Source organism: Cydia splendana, chromosome 2, assembly GCF_910591565.1.
Source record: "Cydia splendana chromosome 2, ilCydSple1.2, whole genome shotgun sequence".
NCBI lineage: Eukaryota > Metazoa > Arthropoda > Insecta > Lepidoptera > Tortricidae > Cydia > Cydia splendana.
In genome coordinates, this window is record NC_085961.1 from 17082642 (window position 1) to 17107161 (window position 24520).

Consider the following 24520-nt stretch of genomic DNA (forward strand, 5'->3'; position numbering starts at 1 on the left):
TGCTGCAGCTTACGGTTTCGCTTAAGTTTGAAGTTTTTAAATATAGTTTTTTACTCCAGTATTTCGCTCTATCAAATAAATTACAGACAATGATATTTAAATCAACTTCATTAATTTCACGAACCTAATTTTTTTGGTTGATCAATTAAATTAAACATACCTACCAAGTTTATTGTTAGCTTTGTGCAATATATTATTAGGAATGCTTATGCAGCAAATACCGCCACCTTATGAACGGATAATGTACTAGCTAAAGCTGTATTTACCCACTAAGTTACCCTCAATTTCCGACTTATAACGTTATTTCATGATTTTCCACAAGATGGCGCTTTTCACCAAAACCTTTTTGGAGCGTTTGGATAACTTAGGTTGCAGACATTTTGTACTGTCGTCCACAGATGACGCTGATTTTTCGTAAAACATTTTAATTAGTTCTCCCGAAGGACATAATACCTACATATAAACCTAACGCACCTAACTATTTTGCTTTATAACTTCCACTCTGTTAAAAATATTACATCATAATAGTTTTATTATTATGTTCACAACACCACAAATTAATAAAGGCAAATGATAAGTTTGCTACAAGGAAAAAGTGATTCAAATGTACGTTATTTTATTTTACCCTATATTCGTGCTCAGTTTAAAATTAGCAACAATGTGGTTAGTTATTAAGTCCGGTAGAGCTATTATTTATTTTATAGCTTTAGTGTGTTTTTTAAATTTTACAAAATGTGAAGGTAAGTAGTTATATAACTTAATCTTAGTTAAATATACTTAATTCTTCACCCGATGAGGGGTTCTTGTCCACCACATATAATACTTTGTATATTTGTAATATGTAAAAAATGACTTAACAATAACTAATTCAAAATGACATTATACTTACCTAAAATAAATGCTGACTTATTTTTTATTGTAATGTAATTGAATGAAATGTAACGAAATTGGACTTGAATAAAAGGCTTATTTATTTTATTTTTAAATATACTTAAATAAGTATTATTTTTGCATGTTTGTTAATCAATTACATCAAACAGTTTTGTTTATACATACCTACTTAATTCTTTTTTCTAGTAGTTATGATAAGTTTCATAAGTGTGTAACTAAATGGTCATTTGAACAAAAAATCAAAACAGAAACGACGAGACAGAGGAGACATGACTTGACACGAGCATAGAAGAGTATAGAACATTAAAACATATAACACTATGATATGAGAAACATAGAAAGTTGCTACTTACAGATTTAGACCTATTCAAAAAAGGTTAATGACCTACTAGATAATAATAAACCCAAGTATCCATTAAGTATTGAAGAAGCTCTTCTCTTTTTCAGTTGCTTCAACTTTAAGAAAAGATGAGGTACGTATAAATAAATAAATGTATGTTTTTTATACTCTTAGGACTGATGAAAGTGATGAAGGGATTGATGAAAATTACACGGTATTTCGTACATTCGAGCCAGAGTTGGGCAAAAATTAACTTGAATAAGAATAAGAATAAAAATAGAAATTTTATTCTTATTAAAATCGATTTGAATTAGAATAATTCTTGCACTAGTTATTTTATAATAAAATTAAGGTGAATAAATCATGTGACTTTTATTTTAAATGCGGAAAGAAAACAGAATATTTATTCTAGAAGTGAGACTATTCTAAATAAGGTTTTATTCAATTAAAATGTTATTTAGAATTAAGTTAATTTTTGTAGTACAATCGGTTATACATATTTTGTAAGTTGATTTTCAGCCTTCTATTTAAAAGTCGGATTAAATTGATATTTGTCACTTTAGTTTAGGTACAGTACACATTGAAGAGTTCCGCTATATACTATCTAGTTCTATCATCCGATCAGGGTGCTTAGCCAATATGCCAAACGTTAACGCTCCGTAGAGTTGCGTATAGTCTCTCTCTATCACTCTTACATATTAGTGCGATAGAGAGACAGATAGCCTTTCGTTGTCGTAGCACAAACGATTGGCGTGTTGGCTACGCACCCAAGGTGCCTAGCCAAAATGACAATTTTTCTTTTTAATTTAATAGCCAAATCATTAGGTAAATTTAGCTGTTCTGGGGGCCTAGCCAAGATGCCAATCGCTTGTGCTCCGACAACGAAGCACTTTCTGTCTCTATCACTCTTACATATTAGTGCGAGAGAGAGACAGAGATAGCGTTTCTTTCTCGTAGCGCAAACGTTTGGCATGTTGGCTACGCTTCCATGTGCCTTGCCAAGATGCCAATTTTTGTTTTTAATTCAATAACCAAATCTTTGGGTACAATCTAGCTGTTCTAGGGGCCTAGCCAATATGATAGCTTGCGCTCTAACAACGAAGGGCTTTCTGTCTCTATCACTCTTACATATTAGTGCGATAGAGAGTCAGAGAGAGCGTTTTATTGTCGTAGCGCAAACGATTGGCATGTTGGCTACGCATCCAAGGTGCCTAGCCAAGATGACAATTTTTGTTTTTAATTTAATAACCAAATCATTATGTACAATGTAGCTGTTCTGGGGGCCTAGCCAACATGCCAATCGTTTGCGCTACTACAACGAAACGGTATCTGTCTCTCTATCGCACTAATAAGTAAGAGTGATAGAGGCAGAAAGCGCATCGTTGTTGGAGCGCAAGCGATTGGCATGTTGGCTAGGCCCCCAGAACTGCTAAATTGTACCCAAAGATTTGGTTATTAAATTAAAAACAAAAATTGTCATCTTGGCTAGGCACTTTGGGTGCGTAGCCAACATGCCAATCGTTTGCGCTACGACAACGAAACGCTATCTCTGCCTCTGTATCGAACTAATATGTAAGAGTGATAGAGACAGAAAGCGCTTCGCTGTTTTAGCGCAAGCGATTGGCATGTTGGCTAGGCCCCCAGAACAGCTAAATTTACCTAATGATTTGGTTATTAAATTACAAAGAAAAATTGTCATTTTGGCTAGGCACCTTGGGTGCGTAGCCAACATGCCAATCGTTTGTGCTACGACAACGAAAGGCTATCTGTCTCTCTATCGCACTAATATGTAAGAGTGATAGAGACAGAAAGAGCTTCGTTGTTGGAGCGCAAGCGATTGGCATGTTGGCTAGGCCCCCAGAACAGCTAAATTTACCTAATGATTTGGTTATTAAAATAAAATAAAAATTGGCATCTTGGCTAGGCACCTTGGAAGCGTAGGCAACATGCCAAACGTTTGCGCTACTACAACGAAACGCTATCTCTGTCTCTCTATCGCACTAATATGTAAGAGTAAGAGACAGAAAGCGCTTCGTTGTCGGAGCGCAAGCGATTGGCATCTTGGCTAGGCCCCTAGACGAGCTAAATTGAACCTAATGATTTGGTTAGTAAATTAAAAATAATACGGTTACTGAAACTATGCGACAGTCAATTTGTAAGATTTTATTCCATAAAATGGGTATCAATTAGACAAGAGACTAACTACTATTACATCTACCTAACTATTATACGTAATTAGTACCTATACGGTACCCAGACCACATTTTTATTCGTGGAATATTATTTCGAATAAAAATCATGATTATATTTATTTGATTAAGAATAATATGTTATTGTCATTCAATTTTTTCTCATACGAATTATTCCCGACCAAAATTATTTGAATATTTTTGACGGGAATAAAATCGAGATGATTTTATTCCTACAAATTCTTATTCAAATAATGATTTTATTCTTGAATGCCCAACACTGATTCGAGCCAAGAAACTAATTGACACTGGACGTACTGGCCAAAGTTTGAACCTGCGACCTTCGGTTTTAAAGTCGCACGTCTTTCCGCTTCTTAAATGTATTTAAATTGTTAGTACCTAGTAAAATATAATTTTGATTTTAGGTGGTACAAGGTGGACAATGCGAAGCAAAAATAAGTATGTATCTTTAATTATTTAACATGATATGAAAATTGAATATTGTGTGTTCTGTATTCGCTGTTGTAACAATAAATACATCTTCTTTCTTTCTTTCTTTCAAAAATACAATTTTAATAAAATTTTGAAATTTTCACAGGGCAATGCACATTAAAATCGGTAAGTCTTTTTTTTTAATTTACTATAGTAGACCCAAACCAACAGATGCCCGGGGTCGTAAAACTTCTCATTCACGCTCGCATGTTTGAAGGTAGGGTGAGAGAGATAGAGATATGATCCCAGTCGTCCGTTTGGTTTGGGTCTACTATAATAAATCATGATGAAGTTATTGAGAAAGTAAGTGATCTAGTGTTTCCTTCGAGATTTTATGTATTTTCTATATAATAAACCTTATCCTATCTCAAGCATAGATGAACACGCGGGACAACGTCTTTGAACTATTTTTATATGATACTTGGTACATTCTTAATAATTCGCCTATGACAGTTTCTTTAAAGGTCTTTTGCTTGGACTTAATTTGAACCTAAGTTTTATTACTAAAAGGTTACATTTCTAAATAAATTCATGTGCATTATAATACGTCCCACTGCTGGGCACAGGCCTCCTCTCAAGCACGAGAGGGTTTAGGCTATAGTCCCCACGCTGGCCCAATGCGGGTTGGGGACTTCGCATACACCTTTGAATTTATTCGCGGTTGTATGCAGGTTTCCTCACGATGTTTTCTTTCACCAAAAAGCTAGTGGTAAATATCAAATCATATTCCGTACATAAGTTCCGAAAAACTCATTGGTACGAGCCAGGATTTGAACCCACGACCTCCGGATTGAAAGTCGGACGTCAGATCCACTCGGCCACCACCGCTTTGAAACTCACCGTAGTCACCGTACACAATGTCATGTGGATTATTTCGGAAAAAATTATATAAACATTTTACATGACAACTACTTCATATAAAAATAAACTGTCGTTGGGATCATATCATCATTCAACGCGACAAGTATACTTAAACTTCTTTTTACAGGTTCCAAACTCAAGTAAAAGTCACACAGTACACGATGTAATGGTAAGTTTGCGGATGTTTACAAACTTTTTTACTGTCACAGCTTGCACCTGAAGAAGAGACACTTTCCACATAGATTTTAGTACAATGACCCGTTTGTTGCTATCTCAATTGCACGCGCATAATTATATTGCTGTCCTGCTCATGATGCCGGTTGTCAATGTCACTGTGCGAGGTTGAAAGCAATATAATTTTATGCGCGTGCAATAGAGATAACAACACGCGGATCAATGTACGATAATCTATGTGGAAAGCGTTTCTTCTTTACCTTTATACGACACCTTAATAAGGTAGAAGTACTAGTGCTCGACGTTGCACTAGTATTTGACATGGGCACTTTATGTCAAAGTGACAAGGATTCAATTTGAATACAGAAAAATCTTCACCGTTCAAATTTAACCTTTTCGACGCCATGTCAAAAACAATAGCTGTCACGCGGACGTCACGTCACCGAAGTGTCAAAACCGAAATTGAACTTTATGCATATGCAAGTAGGTCTAATGTTGCTCTGTGGTCTGTGACCGATTAATCGGTTTTTGGTGCTGAACCTGCAGTGCGGATATATCGGTCATTGGCGTCCAAAAGGTTAACCTATATTACTTTGACATAAAGTGCCCATGTCGAATACTAGTGCAGCGTCGAGCACTAGTACTTCTACCTTACCTACCTACTCGTAAGTTTACTACTTACCATGCTAGTTTTTAAATACAGCAAAAATAAGTTCTTTTCTAAACATTCAAACATGCTAAGTATAATCATTTAGATTTATTTAGGTGTAAGTACTTTTTACCTAGTACAGTCAACGGTAAAAATATGGGTGTACAAATCATCTCAAAAATATGTCCCATAACTCTTATGTCAGTGAATTAAGAACTATGGGACATATTTTTGAGTAAGTTGTCTACACCCATATTTTTACCGTTGACTGTACATACTATTAAGAATGAGTAATTTTATCAACAAAGTAGTACAAATCCAAATTGTTTCAGGGCAAACCAGGACAAAAGGGGGAAAAGGGAAATAATGGCGTAGAAGGCAAAACTGTAAGCATATAGTGCGACATAAAATAAAATGGATCTAAAAAGATTCCATACTAAATTGTTGCCATGTTTTTAAGCATTTTACGTCAAAAATGTGACAGTTACGTAGGAAGTGGCGCCCTCAACATTTTTCTACAATTTCTTGTCGGATTAAATTATTATTCTATACAGTAATTTGGTAGGTATACCTATATTAGTTGAGGATCGAATTCATATCCTATACCTAATTTAAATTAGAATACGCCTATATTTAATTTTGAATGGAGGTCTTAATTATGGTTTACCTACTTAATTATTTTAGGGTCTACCCGGAATCAAAGGAGACGTAGGAGAGACAGGTGTACAGGTTAGTTTTTTTTGTAAAGTACAGGATGATTTTGTTAAGTCTAACCATAGATACGCTGAGGAGTGAATATGTAGGTTTTTCTGAACAAATTCTACTACTTAACTTAAAAAAATCTGCTGTTCCATAGAGAACATTGACCTAATATAAGTATTATTATGTTTCGCCGAAATGTATCAGTTAAAAGTTGTGCAGTATGAGCCACATATTCAGCCCTCAGAGTATGGCCAGACATAACAAAATTACTCTTTACCTGTATCAAATATTAAGAGTTAGAGGATATTTTTTTTAACAATGTGCATCAATTTACTAGGGCCCACCAGGAATAAAGGGGGATAAAGGAGAATTTGGATTTCCGGTAAGTTCAAAAACATCATTAATAATATAATTATAGTCGGGGTACCTATTCCTTCAAGGACCTAATGCTATACATATTATACCCATTCTTTTTTAAATTGAAATTTAAAATTATTAGGAAGCCAAAGTCTATCAATATGTGATTTTGTAAATTTTAAATGTACATATCACTCTTACTAGCTTACTAATTTTAATAACAGGGCATTCAAGGACAACCAGGGAAACCGGGAAATGATGGTGTCAAAGGAGACATGGTATGACTTCAATTGTTAAGTATTATGTGAACATTTATGAATGTGTACCTACTACTTTCAAATCGTAGGGTATCCAGTTGCACAAAAAGTAGTCATAATATTTTCGGTACTTTATTTCGATAACAGGGTCAAAAGGGAGACAGAGGAGAAGAGGGGGAAAGAGGCGACAGAGGCTATGATGTGAGTTACTAATTTTCTTTTATCGTAATCTTCTTCATAAAAGCTTACTTTATATTTAATATACAAAACAAGGCCAGTTTGAAAGCTAAGCATATATTTACATAGTTACTAATATGTAAAAGAAAAAGACTTTTGACTAACTTTTATAAATATTGTAAATACTTACTCATTTTTTTTTTCAATGTTTAAATACTAATGAGCTTATGTTTATTTTAATTTGAAAAGGTAAATATTTAAACACTAAACATTAGAATTTTTTTAAAACGTCTCAAAATAGTTAATGACTTGTTAAAAAATATATTTTACCAATTGTGGACATTTCAAACTCCCACAGCTTGTATATAAGTAGATGTTGGCGACTCCTTTAGCCAGTCTTTATCGGGGACCACCAGTGCAATGTTTCGCTCGAAACGTCGTAGGTTATTTTTAATAGTTTAAATTAATTAATTAGAACTTTACTTACCTATGTTTTGTCTAATTCTCACAGGGTTTACCAGGATTAAAAGGGGAGAGGGGTGATCCAGGTTTACTGGTAAGTTGTACATTCAAGTGTTTACCTGTATTTTTAATGTATTATTTAATTATAAGCCTATTACATTATATAGTCATATTTTGAAGGTGTCTGAAAGGTACTTAGGAGTAATTTATTCATAATATTCGGACAATTCTATTTAAAAACAACCTAGAAACAGATAAACTCAATCTTTTATTCTTAAAATAACACAAATTACCGTAATATATCATGATAATATGTATAATTATATTTGTTACATTGTTATCACAATTTTATAAACATTTTAATATTATCGCAGAAATTGATGTTTTAAATATACTGAGAATGTAGCTGCAAAATAATTAATTCTGCATCTATTCATTTGTGTTTTACAGGGCCCTCCAGGCATAAAAGGAGATAAGGGAGGAAAAGGGTCTGAAGTAAGATATTATAATATTGTTAATCCAAATATATGTATACCTAAGCACAGAATAAACATTAGTACTAGGTACAGAAGCGCAAGCGCGAGCAGGCGTCCGTTCCGTAGCGGTGCGGGGCAACTGCTAGACACCAAAATTGGTGTGGGCCGCACGTACTTGTAGCGTCGCGATGTAATCGCGGAGTGAGGCACGCCTGGCCTAAGAGTTTGAACCAAATATATTTATTAATTTAATCATCTTATAATATTTCACTTTATCCATTATGATTAAAAAAATAATTTGTTAAAAACATTCATAATTTGTCAGGGTCACATTGGAAACCCCGGGGAACCAGGCCAAAAAGGAGATTCGGGCGAAGATGTAAGTTTTCTAAAATATCAGTTACATATATCGAAAATGTCTAAAAGAAGAATACTACCGTAATAGTTTATCCATTTCACTTTTTTTTTTATTTAGGTATATGTGGCATTCCATGCCTAAATGATCCTTGTGCTCCATATGCATAATGACGCTTCTCTGATGGAAAGCCATATAATATAAGTAGTGTAGTACCTAAGAAGATGAAAAATATTATTGAATGAACATATTAATCATTATTAATGATTTAATTTTACAGGGCCTACCAGGAAAAAGAGGTGAACCGGGTGTACAAGGACTTAAAGGTGAAAATGTAAGTTTTCAAATTAAACTTAGTTTTAAACCTATGTAAGTTTTCAAATTAAACTTAGTTTTAAACCTATGTAAGTTTTCAAATTAAACTTAGTTTTAAACCTTTAAGTTTTGGATAAGAAATAGTAGCTTATTATTTATTATATTTGGCTTTTTTTTTCATATGAATTATGTACCTACTTATTTGTTATTAAATGTTGTAAGAGTGTTTGCTATACATAATGCTGAATAGCTTAAACCTTTGTCCTATAGGTACAAACATTGCATAACATTTTAATAGGTAATTATTATTCTTTGTATTTTACAGGGAACACGGGGAATAAAAGGCGAAAGAGGAGAGAAGGGTGTACAAGTGAGTTTTCAGTGTTGTTTTAATTTACCTGCCATTTGTGTTTATAACAACATAAATACCTACAAATAATTACTTTAAAGACTCCTTAGATATATTTACTGGTTAAATTATAATTGTTGATACCTAGTTTTACTTTTTATAAGTTTAAAACGCTACCTACACTTATTCTGTTGAGGATATTCTTAACGGATCGAAGTGTCGACTAATCCTTCGACTAAAATCTCGAGGATACAACAAGTCCTTCGCAGTGCGTCCAGTGAAGCTGTGGAATGAGCTGCCTGTTTCGCTCAGGCAGGCACAATCGGTTGCGTCGTTCAAGGAGAGGTTAAAGAAACTATGGTTATCTGATGATCTGACTGATTAATTTGTCTATATTTCTATTGTATAGTTGCTTTATATCGTTCTAATTCTTTCCAATTTTTAGTGTATTTTCCCCATTCCTTTTTGTGTAATATATGTATGTTTATCCTATAAATTTTGTATGTATTTATATCCTTTATCTTTCTGGTACCTTGTTGTACATTTTGCTGCATTTGTCACCCTCTTTTCACTTTCTCCTCTCATCTACTCAAAGGTTAACTGGAAGAGATCCCTCAAAGGGATAAGTTCGCCTTTGTACTTCTTACTAATTGTATGTTATTTTTAATATGTCTTTTTGTACAATAAAGAGTTTACTACTACTACTACTACTAAAATAAGTTTGTAACCCGTTTAAAAAAAATTGACTATAATATTACCTACCAACTCATTTGTAAGTTGCTGAAAATAACTAGTTATTGGTAAGGTAGTGGTACTAGTGCTCGACATGCTAATGCCCAATAGATGACACCCTGTAGTACGTTGCTTCTGGAAACAAATATATGGAAAACTTGGCATAATTAATAGAAGACTTTTTTCAATTGGGATATGTACGTTATGGACCGAAGTTATTTTTCATCAACCCTCCCCAACCCTCCCCCCTCTGCGTCACTACCCCACACCCCCGCAAAGGGCCCGAAACGCGGTTTTTCTCAAGTTTTAAGGAAACCGTTCAAGATACAGAAAAAGTGTGTAGGAACGAAGTGATCGTTAATAAATTTGCTATTTATCTTATATACACACTTTCGTGTTATCACTTATAGTTTTTGTGCAATATGTCACCATAGATTTTTTTTTTTTAGCATTTAACGTTTTTTTAGTTTTTAAGATAACTTTTCTCAAAAAAATACTTACGATATTGTCAAAATTTGTTTAATACAAGTATAAGATTAATACGGCCTTTCAAAAAAAGTATTATTTATTGTTATACTCCTTCAGTTGACGACGCTATGCCATTTTGAAAATACATCGTCTTCAAACATTTTAATCCCAGCGAACATCGTTATTATAGAGCGAAAGAGATAAAAATAGTCAGTGTTTTAAGGCCCCTGTACATATTGGGCCAACGCAGGCCAGTCCAAGGGACGCAGCCATGCGGTAGAACGAGATAGCAATATCACTTGCTCCCTCTAACGCATAAATGAGTCCCCCAGACTGGCCCACGCGGGCCCAATATGTACAGGGGCCTTTACGTAGAGACAGCATCTTTGAAAGAATAGGTAACGTGAACACTTAAAAATTTCTACACGTGTCTATGGTTCTATAGTCTATAAAGAGCTTGTTACACTTTCCTAAATTTAACTGATTTATTTGTAGGTTGGTAGTGAAGCGTTAAGTTTCTTTAAACACAACATTTTGTTAAAGTTGTTAGCAATGTATTTTTGTCAAATATCAAATATTTGATTTTTATGTTGGCAGCACCAAGAAGGTGTTATTGTTTTTTTTTTCATGTACCTATGCCAATTTTGTCACAGACGAGTTTGGTCCGGTCCGGTCAATCATGTGGAAGGTGGTCCGCCATACTTAGAAAATATAACCAACGGAGACGCCATGTCTATAATTTTCGGTACAAAATAGTCTGCCGTTTTAACGTAACGTAAACATAGCCATGTCAGATAAACGTCAGTCCATACATATGGTTGACATGTCGTTGACCATTGGCCGCTTATTTTCGACAGAGGGGAACGCCTGTTAATGACTACTCCGTTTGGTTATATTCTCTAAGCCGCCATACGTCTGTTAAGGTGAAGTTTGAATTCTGACTGCACCAGAAATGGTGCTGCAGTATTGCAGTACGACATTACTGCCGACTGCATTGCTACCGCAACTGTCAAAATTCGGGCTGTGGGAAGGGTTATATACACTTGCGGCAGTAGTGCAGTCGGTAGTAATGTCGTGCTGCAATACTGCTGCAGTCGACTGCATTACTGCAGAAAACATAAACTTCAATAAGTATACTATCCTCGATAATATGACTATTGTGCAGCTCGACATAACTTTCGACTGTATTACTACTAGTGAAAATCGACGTTGCTACCCTGAATCTAGACATTTGCGGGAGCAATGCAGTAATATGGCGCTGCAATACTGCAGCAATAATGCTGATGCAGTCTGCAGTCTACTTTAAGGACGCAGTTAAAAATGAGAGCGAGAAAAAGATATGCTGATCGGACCAGGGTCGCGGTGCGGTACGCCCGTCTGTTACGGCCTTTATCTGTGCCGTTTGAGAGGTCGTTTAAAAGTCATTCACACACTAGAAAAAGGCGGGATATTAAAAAAAATACTTTATGTAAAACTAATTTTTGCTAATTACCGGGAATTGATGAGTTTTCGTGTAAAACCTTAGTGTTCACAAATAAAATGTTCGCGAGTGGTGTTCAAAGTGCCGGGTAATATACACTCGTCAGTATGGCGTCAATAACAATTGCATTATTTGTGACAAACCTTTATTAGAAGGAGAAACGGTGAACGTATCCCAAGGTTTACTCACTTTAGTAACGGCAAGTAAGCAGAGGAAAGATAACAAACACCGGATATTTCAAAGTGTCAATAATATAACAATTCATACAAAGTGCAGGAGAGAATATACTAGGGAAAGGAATATACGAAAGCACGACCAAGCACAGCAAGGATTGGATGCCCCAGCATTAAGAAAAAAGGATTTACGATCGAATACAGTTTTTGATTTCAAAATTAAATGTCTTTTATGTGGTGAAAATTGTGACATAACATCTGAAATAAAGAAAAACGTACCAAACCGCAGATCAATTCACCAAATAACATCATTAGAGACTAAAGACAGATTGATTAAAACGGCTACAGACAGAAATGATCAATGGGGTAACGAGGTTTTATCTCGCATTCAAGATGTTATATGTTTAGTGGCCGCAGAAGCGCGTTACCACAAAGACTGTCTTAGCATGTTTTTGAGTAATACGAAGGTCAACAGAGGACCTGGACGTCCCGAGAATGATGATTTCAATGACGCTTTACAGGTACTCTGGCAATTTCTTGAGTCAACAGATGAGTGTCAATTTGATATAAACGAGCTGAAAAAAATTGTTGATGAAAAATTACCTGAAGGAACTACTATGTCGATGAGGACTTTTGAGAGAAAATTATTTGAAAAATATGGAGATGACGTAGTTTTAGGAAGTGTGTCAAACTGCAAAGTTGTTTGTTATCGTGGCTCTGGATTAAAATTACTGAACTGGCACAATAAACGAGAAAGTAATGATAAAGACGAAAGACTGAGAATAGTCAAAACGGCAGCAGCGATAATCCGTGAAGACATTCGAACCTTAGCGTATAATACTGCAGATTACCCAGACATCTCAAATTTTTTTGATGGGCTTGATAATATGATCCCCGAAACTTTGAGTGCTCTCTTATGTGGTTTGATTGGCGAAGGAAAAACAAATAAATCATATGAAAAAAAGTGTACGGCTATAGCACACTCAATAATAACTGCAACAAGACCGCGATCTTCTTTATCCCCGCTTCAATTAGGCCTTGCAGTTTACCTGTATCGAAAAGTGGGCTCAAAAAATATTGTAGACGCAGTTTCAAAGTTGGGGTTTTGTTCCAGCTACAAAGATGTTGTTTTGTTTGAGTCTTCAGCAGTGAAATCATGGAATCCAAACTTAGAAGACTCAGCATTCGTACAGTTTGTGTTCGATAACGCAGATTTTAATGTTGCATCTTTAACAGGAAAAGGAACTTTTCACGCAATGGGTGGAATTGCATGTATTACCAAGCGCAAGCAAGGCGGTAAAAACGCAGAAAATAAATAAATTAAACAAACTGCCGACATCATCAGATCTGGCTTCTGCTCGAAAAATACTCATAAAAACCTTTCAAAGACCTAATCGACCAGGTATCGAGGATATGAGTTTGAAGCAAGTCTACCGTCAAGGTGACATTGAAGAAGGATCTAAGCTATCCAATCAAGACTTTGCTTGGCTTTTTGGGCATAACCTACAAGTGCCTGATTTACCCGCATGGCAAGGGTTCATGGAAAAGCTAACAAATAACAAACCATATGAAAAATCCCAGATTGTAACACTTCCATTCGTGAAACAACCACCAACTGAATATACCACAGTCTTGTCAGTTCTGACTTACGCAGCCGAAGAAATAAAAAAAACAAACCAAACAATATGTTTTATAACATTTGACCAGCCTCTATACATCAAAGCAAAAGAAATACTTGCTTTGCACAACGAAACTTTAACCAACGTTATAGTTAGGCTAGGAGGGTTTCACATGCTTATGTCATTCCTTGGATCGATTGGTTACATTATGGCTGGCAGTGGACTTGGCGAACTATGGTCCACTGTTTATGCAACTGGCTCTATTCCACACATGCTTAATGGTCACGCATATGCACGAGCTTTAAGGGCACATATGTTAACTTTTTGTGCCATTTCAAAAATAATAATAGACGAAATGGAATTTGAAAACTTCGACAAAGAACATGTCAAAAAGCTTATAACGGAGACACCAACTTTTGACGTGATGACCGAAGATCAGATCCTAACTAAGCTTACATCACAATTCAGAGAACAAGTCAAAACTCTCCAGAACCTGAGTAAAACATCAAAACTGTGGTTACAGTACTGCGACCTTGTAGCTATTGCACTGCATTTTATACAAGCCGAACATATGGGTGACTGGGAAAAACATGTACAATGTGTGAAAGCAATGCTGCCAATTTTTCATGCGTCTGGACACTTTGCATATGCAAAATCGACACAATTATACCTACAAGACATGGAGTCCCTTGAAGACCGTATGACACGTGAAGAGTTATTTCAGTTCACTAAAAATGGATTTTTCACCATCCGAAGATCAGAAAAACATTGGTGTGGAGTATGGACTGACATGACCATAGAACAAACACTAATGCGAAATATGAAGAGTGTTGGTGGCATCACACACGGAAGAGGTTTTACAGAAAGTGTTCTGAACAAATGGATTTCAGGATTACCAATAACACACTATATATGCGAGGCAGTTGAAGAATTGTGTGGAATACGATCAACGACTAACAGTCAACACGTAGAATTGAGAGACGCGAGGATAAAAAAAGATGAAATCGTGATACAAAAGTTCGTAGACTGGTTAAAAAAATATTCACCATTTTCCCAATCGGACAATCTTATATCCTTGTCCACTGGTCTGATTGCTGAAGACAATATAAATTGTCATGATGCCAAGTCAATAGGCGAAGAATCAATAATAAGAACTATCATCGAAGGCAATAAATTTGGAACTCTAAAATTAAAACGTGCAAACTTGGTGAAGTCCCTGTCCTCGCCCAACGCTACTGTAAAGGTGGGAAATGATACAGTACAAGTCGATACAACCCAACTTTTTCAAAGAATACTTTGTACTGTACATTCTCCAGATAATCTGCGGGCTTGTTTCGAGTACGAGCTATCGACAGTACCATTGTCCTTATGTGAAGAAAATTCACTGATGCGGAAGTCAAAGAAATCAGCTCTGTATGCCTTATTCAATAAAGTCCCAGAACAAACCAGTAGCACAGCGGCTGATTGGTTTTATGTTGTAGACGGTGGCTACCTTCTCCATAGGGTGGTATGGCCACAAGAAGGCACTTTCTCGGACGCATACGACGCTTATGTCTCTTACATTCAAAGAAATTATGGCCAAATGGTAGTTGTGATTTTCGACGGTTACGCAAAAAATCATCTCAGCACAAAGAGTGTAGAACGGCAAAGACGGCTTTTGCAGCACAAGACACGTGAATTTGCTTTTACGGAAGACACAGCTTTAGTGGAACCACAGGCCAAACTTCTCTCTAACATCGAGAATAAAGCGAGATTTATTTCACAGCTCATTGAGAAGTTCGACAAAAATGGCATAAGTTCAAGACTGGCTAAAGATGACGCTGACTTGCTGACAATTACAACTGCCATTGATGAAACTGACCGACATAAGCAGGTCGCCGTAGTTGGACAAGATATTGACTTGCTTGTCTTACTTATTGCATTAACCCCCAATGGCAAAAACATAGCAATGATCAAAGAAGCTCAGGGGAAAACCAAAAAAAGAATGTACAGCTCCCAAGACTTACAGTCTTCGAACTTGGTGTCAAATATTAAAGATTCAATCCTGTTTTACATGCTGTGAGTGGCTGTGATACTACTTCCGCTTTCTACGGAAAAGGCAAATTGCAGGCAATACAAATATTTAACAACAGAACAGACTTGCACTACATACCCGGCGTTTACAATAATACAAGTTCATCCACTGAAGATATTGAAAAGGCTGGAGAGCAATTTATTCTTGCGCTTTATAAAGCCCGACCCGAAGAAGTGGACTTGAGCCAACACAGATTTGTTTGTTTTAACAAATTAGTCGGGCAGGGAAGGAACGCAGTGATTTTGTCCAAATTGCCACCTACGTCAGCTTCCGCGGCCCACCATTCTCGGCGAACTTTCCACCAGGTGCAAAGTTGGAGAAGCAATACTTTACCCCCGGAAGAATGGAGCTGGAAAACAAATAACTACTGCCTATGTCCCGTATTGAATACGAAGCCGCCAGCACCAGCCTCCATATTAAAATTGATATCGTGTACTTGCAAAAAAGGCTGTGGCAGACGATGTGGTTGTGTAAAAGCGGATTTGCCTTGCACAACCATGTGTAAAAATTGTAGAGGTCAGAGCTGCGTCAACAAAGTCGTAGAGATAGAAGAAGAGTGAAAATAAGATGATAATGATTGGTCACTGGTGTCACTACGTTATGATTTCGGTCGATACCCAGGCAAGTTTAATGTTTAAATTATAATCACGGTAGTTGTTTTTGCCATATTTTTAATATATTCATTATAAATGTTTATCAAAACAATATTTGTTAGATGGGCTTAAAGTACACAAAATAGGATATTTCATATTTGTGTGAATAGACATAGAATAACAGATATAAATCACAGTCAAACAGAATGTAGTTTTGTGGAGCATTGTATTTAACAAAAAAGTTGTAACTTCTTGTAGTTCTTGTATAATAAATAACCAAATAAATAAAATAAATAAATAAACATATCGTAGAGTGATTTAAATTGTTTTAAAGTAATAGTTTTTGTGCAATTTATCACGAAAGATTTGCGCAAATTGAAGACTTTAAGTATCAGTACAAATAATGCCCAAATGAAATAACTTTCAAAATAACACAGACTTGTCAAATTAAGGAATTTAGAAAAAAAAACGTGTTTTTAATTATACTATAACACTAATTGAATAATTCAAAAAAAAAAGTTGGATATATCGTAAGTGTTTCTGAGAAAAACCATTAAAAGAAAAAGAAAACACTAACAATGCAAAAAAATAGCATCTTCCGTGAAGGATTGCACAAAAACTATAAGTGATAACACTAAAGTGTGTATATAAGATAAATAACAAATTTATTAAGGATCATTTCGTTCCTACACACTTTTTCTGTATCTTGAACGGTTTCCTTAAAAATTGAGAAAAACCGCGTTTCGGGCCCTTTGCGGGGGCGTGGGGGGGTGACGCAGAGGGGGGAGGGGAGGGGAGGGTTGATGAAAAATAACTTCGGTCTACAACGTACATATCCCAATTAAAAAAAGTCTTCTATTAATTATGCCGTAATTTTAGCTAATTTCACTGAACTACTGCTGTCACCTCTATTGACAATGACTTAAGTTTGAAGATGACATGTACTGAGACCGCGTCATCGAGCACCAGTACCACCACCTTATTCGTTATGTAAATTATGTTTGCAATTCTATTACAGGGTGTATCAGGAACTAAAGGGGACCGAGGCGAAAGGGGATCAGATGTAAGTTTCAAGTAAAATAGGATAAACTATACTAATGTTGGGTCCTTTCAACGATTAGCTTCCTTAACATTATGTTCAGGTAGTGGTGACTTTTTACGAAAAGTGATGCCAATGACTGTACATTAAAAAACCAGTCATTGTGTAGGTTACCCTGCATTATTAATGTCCTTTCATATAATAACCTTCCACAATGTCGGCCGATTGATATTTTTTTCGTCTCTTTGAGTACTTGAGTGTATAAAAATAATTGGAGAGCTCAAAATTGTGCCCAGCTAAGAAAATGATGACTCACGCTAGTCTGGGCCGTGCCCGGGCCGAGGCGTCCGACATGTCTTTTTCTACGACTTCTGATCGGTGATCACGTGGTGCTTTCCATAATATAAGAAGCTCCGGAAGCTCCGGCCCGGCCACGGCCCGATCTAACGTGAGTCATCCTTAAGACTTGTGTTCCAAAAATGGACGAAAAAGATGTCCAAAGGTCTAATTCGAACTTTATATCAATATTACGCCAAAAGACTCTGAAATAAATCTATTTTTTTATATTAAATATCGCCCATTACTTCTAATAGGTCCCTAACAAAATTTGTGTCAATGTGTGACAAAACAAAAATTATTTGATTTAATAACCGTGTCAACCGTATATTCATACTGTCCTTGTATTAATATGGTTTTTAGGGTAGTCCTGGCGAGTGCAAACCCTGTATGTGCCCTCCTGGCCCACCTGGCCCTCCCGGCCCACCAGGCCCACCCGGACTATCCGGCAAAGAAGGACCACGAGGACCACAAGGCCCACCTGGTCCACCTAGACCATCCCCGGGTAAAGTTTTCTGTACCTATAAGAATAAGAATAGGAATAATATTTATTTCATTTAAAAATATCCAAAATTATAACAATCATAATACGCAAAATTTTGATAGGTATTTAAAATTTTTTAGCGTTAGTTATCTTAATTGTAGTTAATTTTACTTTTATAATTATTCATTTTATAACACTTACTCTCTTCTTCTTCTTCCTCGCGTTATCCCGGCATTTTGCCACGGCTCATGGGAGCCTGGGGTCCGCTTGACAACTAATCCCATGATTTGACGTAGGCACTAGTTTTTACGAAAGCGACTACCATCTGTCCTTCCAACCCAGAGGGGAAACTAGGCCTTATTGGGATTAGTCCGGTTTCCTCACGATGTTTTCCTTCACCGAAAAGCGACTAGTAAATATCAAATGATATTTCGTACATAAGTTCCGAAAAACTCATTGGTACGAGCCGGGGTTTGAACCCACGACCTCCGGATTGCAAGTCGCACGCTCTTACCGCTAGGCCACCAGCGCTTTTTTATAACACTTACTATACAATAAATTAGTTTATTACCCATCATAATTCACTTAAATAGAACTATGTAGCACCAAGTTACAGAAAAAAATATTAGAGTTACATAAAACCTTAACAAGTTATACACACTTATACATAACCTTTCTCAAGAATCACTCTATTTATAGGTGAAAACCGCATAAAAATCCGGTCAGTTTTTGAGTTTATCGCGAACATACAGAGGGACGCGGCGGGGGACTTTGTTTTATAATATGTTATTATGTATTGATATTAATAAGAATTGCTCGGCTTTTAGAAATATGTATAAGAAATTCGGTGTCCGGTGGAAATTTCGACGTTCATCGTAATAGAAATTTTATAGGTACCTTACCATTTAATTTTGTCACGTGACTATGTATTTTTTCCAGGCATTGAAGGAGATGAAGACGAAAAAGGCGATGAAGACGATACATAAAATAATTATAGCTATCTTTATTACATTTATATTAAATGCAAATTAGTATGTAAACTACAAGTATGGAAATTAAAGGTTTTCTATGAACGATTATTGGGTCTAATATCATGTATGAACGGTGATACAAATATTAAAGGAATGTTATCAATAAGGTACCTTTACGTAATGATATAAAATCAATCCTTCAATTTTATTTAAAAATAAATCAGAAACCGCATTATGTTAACAGACCAAAATAAATTTTATTCTACAGAGCCAACGTTTCACCTTATTGGAATTTTTCTCATTGATGCCATGTGACGCCTTGCAGCATGATATTGCGTACCGTGTAGGTTAGTACCAATTTGCGATTGTAGTAAACGATTTGGCAAACGGTTACACCTCGATATGTGGGACTTGGCAACAACATGGTCCCACTTATCTAGCAGCCTAATTGAAACGTTATCATTAATGTCAGTGCGTTTCTTTTGAGACTAGCTCCATATTATGTAAGTTTATATTAAGCTAGATGCACCATAGATAAAGAAGAAGGGTGATTTAGGGTTAATCATCAAAACTAAGGGATTCAGATCGAAGGTCATTGGCGTGGGGGAGCCCCTTAAGCCCAAAGGATTAATTATCACTGTCATCATCATCATCATCATCATCTCAGCCATAAGACGTCCGCTGCTGAACATAGGCCTCCCCCTTGGACCTCCATACGTGCCGGTTGGAAGCGACCCGCATCCAGCGTCACTGTAATGATTGTTTTTTTCGAACAGGCATTTACTTATCTTGAAATGTTCCTTTATTTAAAATTACTAATTTATTTTTCGACCGCTAGATGGTATCTATATAACTGATCTCATTTGTTGATGGAGACTTAAGGGGCTTAAGAAAGTTGTGATAAAACAACGCAATTGCATTGAGTTTGGGTTCGTTAGAATTATCTCAATAAATGTTTAAAGGAAAACATACGGCTCGATTCGGAAAATGAATTAGATTTCTACTAGACTTCAACAAGTTACGATACGGATAATTTAAAGATATTTGTAAGATAGATATGTCAAATTTGACGTTTCCGCGATTCTGGAGGTCCTCTTGAACGATTTCGACAAGTTATGACTTAGATATCCAAGTCACATCTAGTCGATATCTAATGTAAGTCTAGTTGATCTCTAAATCGTCTCAAGATCTTGTGATTATCTCGAAATCCGAATAGGCCTATTAGTCAGCGCAAGCCCTTTGTTATTTATTTTTTTTACAGATTTGGAACTTAAAATATTTAATCTATTTCCATTCATATTTAGTAACAAAGCTTACATACTGTATTCATGGGTCATTTATTTACAGAATTATGAGATTCAAGTTTTAAATGCAAATCATAGAATGCACACCAAGAAAAAAGTTCAGACGAATTCAATCGGCAAAGTAAAATCGATATAAAACTATTGGCTATCCATTTTAACACGCTCAGAAGGGCTGGAGCTGTCAGATAAGACTTGGTGTAACAATAGCTGTTTGGATTCCGTTCTGATTGAGTCAAATATTTATGACTGTTGAGTGAGGAGATTGGAAAGCGAGCTGAGCTTAGTAATTTCAGTATAGTTTGTCTATTGTCTAATTGTATTTTCCTGCTCAGGCTATTATTGGAACTAAGTACGGATTAATTTACGAATCTGAAGAATTTATATAATTTAGCAATACCTATGGGTTGTGGCGTAAAGCGAGTAGGTCTCATTTAGACGGCGCGCGAACTCGCATGCGATTTTAGTTACATTGGGGACTATTAAGGTAACATCAATTCAGCCGACCGATCTGATGTAGGTAATGAAACTCGCATGCGAGCTCAATGAACCCTAAGGGCTGATTTAGACCATGCGTGATCTCGCATGCGAGTTTCATACTATTGCGGGTTTTGATCGGTCGGTTGAATTGGACGTAACCAACAATCCGCAATGTAACTAAAATCGCATGCAGTTCGCGCGCCGTCTAAATCAGCCCTAAGTGAGAAGGAATAGAAAAAACAAATACTTTTAGGTAACAATATTCATCAAAACTGTAAGTTGTGTAAAACAAAACTGCCAGTTTGTCACGTACTTACGAAGTTTTGAAAGTTGTTTGACGGTTTATTAGGTAAAAGTTAACGCTGTCCGTTCTGGGAATACATTGTTAAATATTTAGTTTGACATGCTACTGACCCGTCACAGTACACGAGGAAAAATTTAATTAAAGAGCGTTGCAGACTGGCTTTAATCATTTGTTACGTTCATTTGAGGGGTGTAAAATGTAGGTAAGGTCACTGTGGCGAAGTCCGGCATACTTTATTTATTTTTTACTTTGGAGTGATCTAGTTCCGTTAATTATTCACCTATGTTACTGCTTGTAATCGCATACGATGAAGAATTTAATAATTAATAGTTTAGCCTTAGTGACAGATCATTTCAAGCACAAATTAAGCAAAAACAATGGCATTTTTTAAAATTCGGCGAGTAGACGGACTTCCCGTGCAGTTTAAGGGAAGTCCGTCTAGTTATGATATCAGCCAATCTATGGGTGGGTATATGTTCGTAGTCAAATTCCTAAAAAGAACGGATCAAGACAATGAAAAGTGTATTTTAAACTTGTTAATATACGGTTCAGATTCGAAATAAACACCATTTTTCTAAAACAAAGGCAAGTCCGGCATATACTACCAAAATGGGGTGGTAAACCTTTTTTGGCAAATAATTAAATTTAATTATTTTTTTGATTTCCGAAATAAAAGATCAATAGTAATTTTAAAATGAATTTTAATTGTTTCTTTTAATTTACTGAGATCAAAATTTAATTAAGTAACATCATGCGCAAAGTCAGGAGGATTTTTTGATACCTTATCAAATCGTTATAATATTAAAGTCGCACAAACAGTTGGTAATCTCTGATTTAACGAAAGTCCGGCATGTGACGGACTTGCCTTGAACATAATAGACGGACTTTCCAACTTAGTCAAATTTTAATATGATAAATTGTGGAACGTATAATTACAAAACTAAGCTAATTTCTGATATTTTAAAAATAGAATAAAGACAACTGGTTCTTATGCTACCTACGTAGTTACTTTTTGATGCACAATCTTTTCAAAAACTATTTTTAAAATTTTTTTTTCGAACGGCTGTCGCACTATGACTTCGAGTTCAAAACACGAAATGACTTGTTGAGGCGGATTGGTCTGAAGTTGGTTGTCATAGCGCCATCTGTTTTACAGTGACGGAACTAGCGCGAAGAACTGGTTAATCGACTGGACTCCAAAGTCGCATACGCCTTCAAATTCAAAAGTTATAACGTGTTGACGGACTTGCCTTGTAGACGGACTTACCCACAGTGACCTTACTTTAAAGTGAATAAATAGGTGTATTTTTAAGTTAAAGATATATGTACATACTTATAAGTACCTACCGACTAATTTTCATAAAAAAAGTTGAAATCAATTTTCTACTCTGAATAGCAGGTAATAATGGGCACTTAAAGTTAATATTGATTAATATAGTTTCCAACCCAGTTTGTTTTAGGTACAACAAGTTCATCATAATATATTTAAGAGATACTGCCGTATTCAAACTTCAAGATATTCACAAGAGACGACACGTACTAGATCCATTCTAGATACGTTATAGTTTAGATATCAACTAGTTCTCTTTTGCAGCGCAATTCGGGCAACCAATGTCACTTTTACGTTAGATAGAGTAAGATATCTATTAGATGTGAATTGAATCTCTAAGTCATATCCTGTGGAAATCGTTCAACAGTATCTCTAATGTCTATGATGTCTAATAGATGTCTATTTCAAAATCCGAATCGGGCCCTAAGACTCTTGTCGGTGGAGCAACTTCCATGTTTGGCGGTCCCCTGCCTTCTCTTTGACAGCCTGATACGACACGATGCTGAGTTTTCCTTCAAAACAACAAGTTTACTTCAAAACATTAAAAAATACATGCTGCGAATTTACTTCATATACTCGTACTCGTAAGAGTGATATCATACAGTTGTTTTTAATTGTATTTACCTACTTAAGATTTATGTTGTAACTAGTTAATTATAACCTTCAACAGCTATTCGTATTAATATATCGTGTTATCGTATAGTCGTAAATTTGAGATATTCATACTCTGGAACGTAATGTTTATACCGTACATACCGTATTAACTCACGACATAAATGATATGTCTTACCACAGATAATATGGGAACAGTACGGTTACCATCAGTTTGTCACTGACATAAACGCCGTCGAGAACGTAATTTACTTTCTATACATCTCGCTCGCACTCGCATATAGTGCAAACGGGATGTATAGAAAGTAAATTACGTTCTCGACGGCGTTTATGTCAGTGACAAACTGATGGTAACCGTACAGATTGTCATATTGTCTTTGAATGTTTTGTCGCTATTTCGATAATCATGCCCAACGCATTAACGACATAAAGTAACTAACCTAATGTACCTACGTGTCATTTCATTCTATATATTTTTATTCCTAAATAACTTGTTTATACAATTTATTTCAAATAGTGTGTACGGTGACTCCTGTCACATCTAAACAATTATAACCTAAAACCAAAAAAGGGGTTACCTACATGTTTTACTCGCATAAGAGGTGTCACTCTAGTATCCTGTGTGGTATGTTTGAAATATATAATATATGTATTGTAAAATAAAATAAATAAAATAAAATATGTCATGCTTAAAAACCACTTGGGGTCTACTGCGAGGTGATGCGAGTCACGATCTCTATGATATCATAGTAATTATTTGCCTTCACTTGCCTCCAAAAAACGTGCCGAGCTAGATAAGCTCGAAGAAAAACCTGTGCCTCTTTCTATTACAGAATGTTCAACATCTAACGGTACCGAAAATTCCTTTGTGAACTATACATACGCTGTAAAACATGTAGGTAGGACCTACGCTACTATCATATCATCCTCTGGATGTTCGCACCATTCCGTTCACGTACGAAATTCTGTTTGGCAGAAGCGAACTGGTAATGCTTCCTTCCTCGTTGTGTTCCGGCATACTTACCTTCCCACTGGAAGTTCCCAGGCGTGAGATCTTATTATGACTTGTACTTTGTTTGTACCTACTCGTGCAAGTATTACGTTTTCGAATCTACTTATGTATACATATAAACTTATGTAAGCAATCATTGAATGCAAATACACAAGAACAAGCACATATTTATCTTAACTTTTGCAGAAGTAAGTTTTATTTTATAAAATTTAGAGATATTTTAGTTTAGTATAAGATATACCCCCCTTGTAGGTAATAAATTAACATTTAAAAAACTAATATTATTTGAATAAGATTTATCTTTGTTGCAACGTAAATATGTAAGTAGATGATAGTGAGTATACATAGATATCATGAGTAGGTATCAACCAATCAAATTATGGGGCACATTATGAAACTTGAAATAATTATTACTTATAGCTAGTTAAACTTCTTAAACGGCTACCGGAGTTCCAAGTCATATTGG

The 24520-nt window shown here is 35.7% G+C and overlaps 1 protein-coding gene and 1 long non-coding RNA gene across 2 annotated transcripts in view; one reads left to right on the top strand and one right to left on the bottom strand.

Annotated features, from left to right (window-relative positions):
* Positions 1–24520, bottom strand: part of LOC134805539 (uncharacterized) — a 624519-nt gene that overhangs the window by 128788 nt on the left and 471211 nt on the right. The gene's annotated exons all lie outside the window — the stretch shown is intronic.
* Positions 636–19091, top strand: LOC134800359 (collagen alpha-1(XI) chain-like). The gene is made up of 16 exons (XM_063772860.1): positions 636–740; positions 1339–1364; positions 3846–3879; positions 4019–4038; positions 4901–4942; positions 5929–5982; positions 6880–6933; positions 7060–7113; positions 7601–7645; positions 8002–8046; positions 8353–8406; positions 8663–8716; positions 9023–9067; positions 17204–17248; positions 17924–18065; positions 18984–19091. The coding sequence occupies exons 1-16, from the start codon at positions 659–661 to the stop codon at positions 19028–19030; spliced, it is 843 nt and encodes a 280-aa protein (XP_063628930.1). The 5' UTR covers positions 636–658; the 3' UTR covers positions 19031–19091.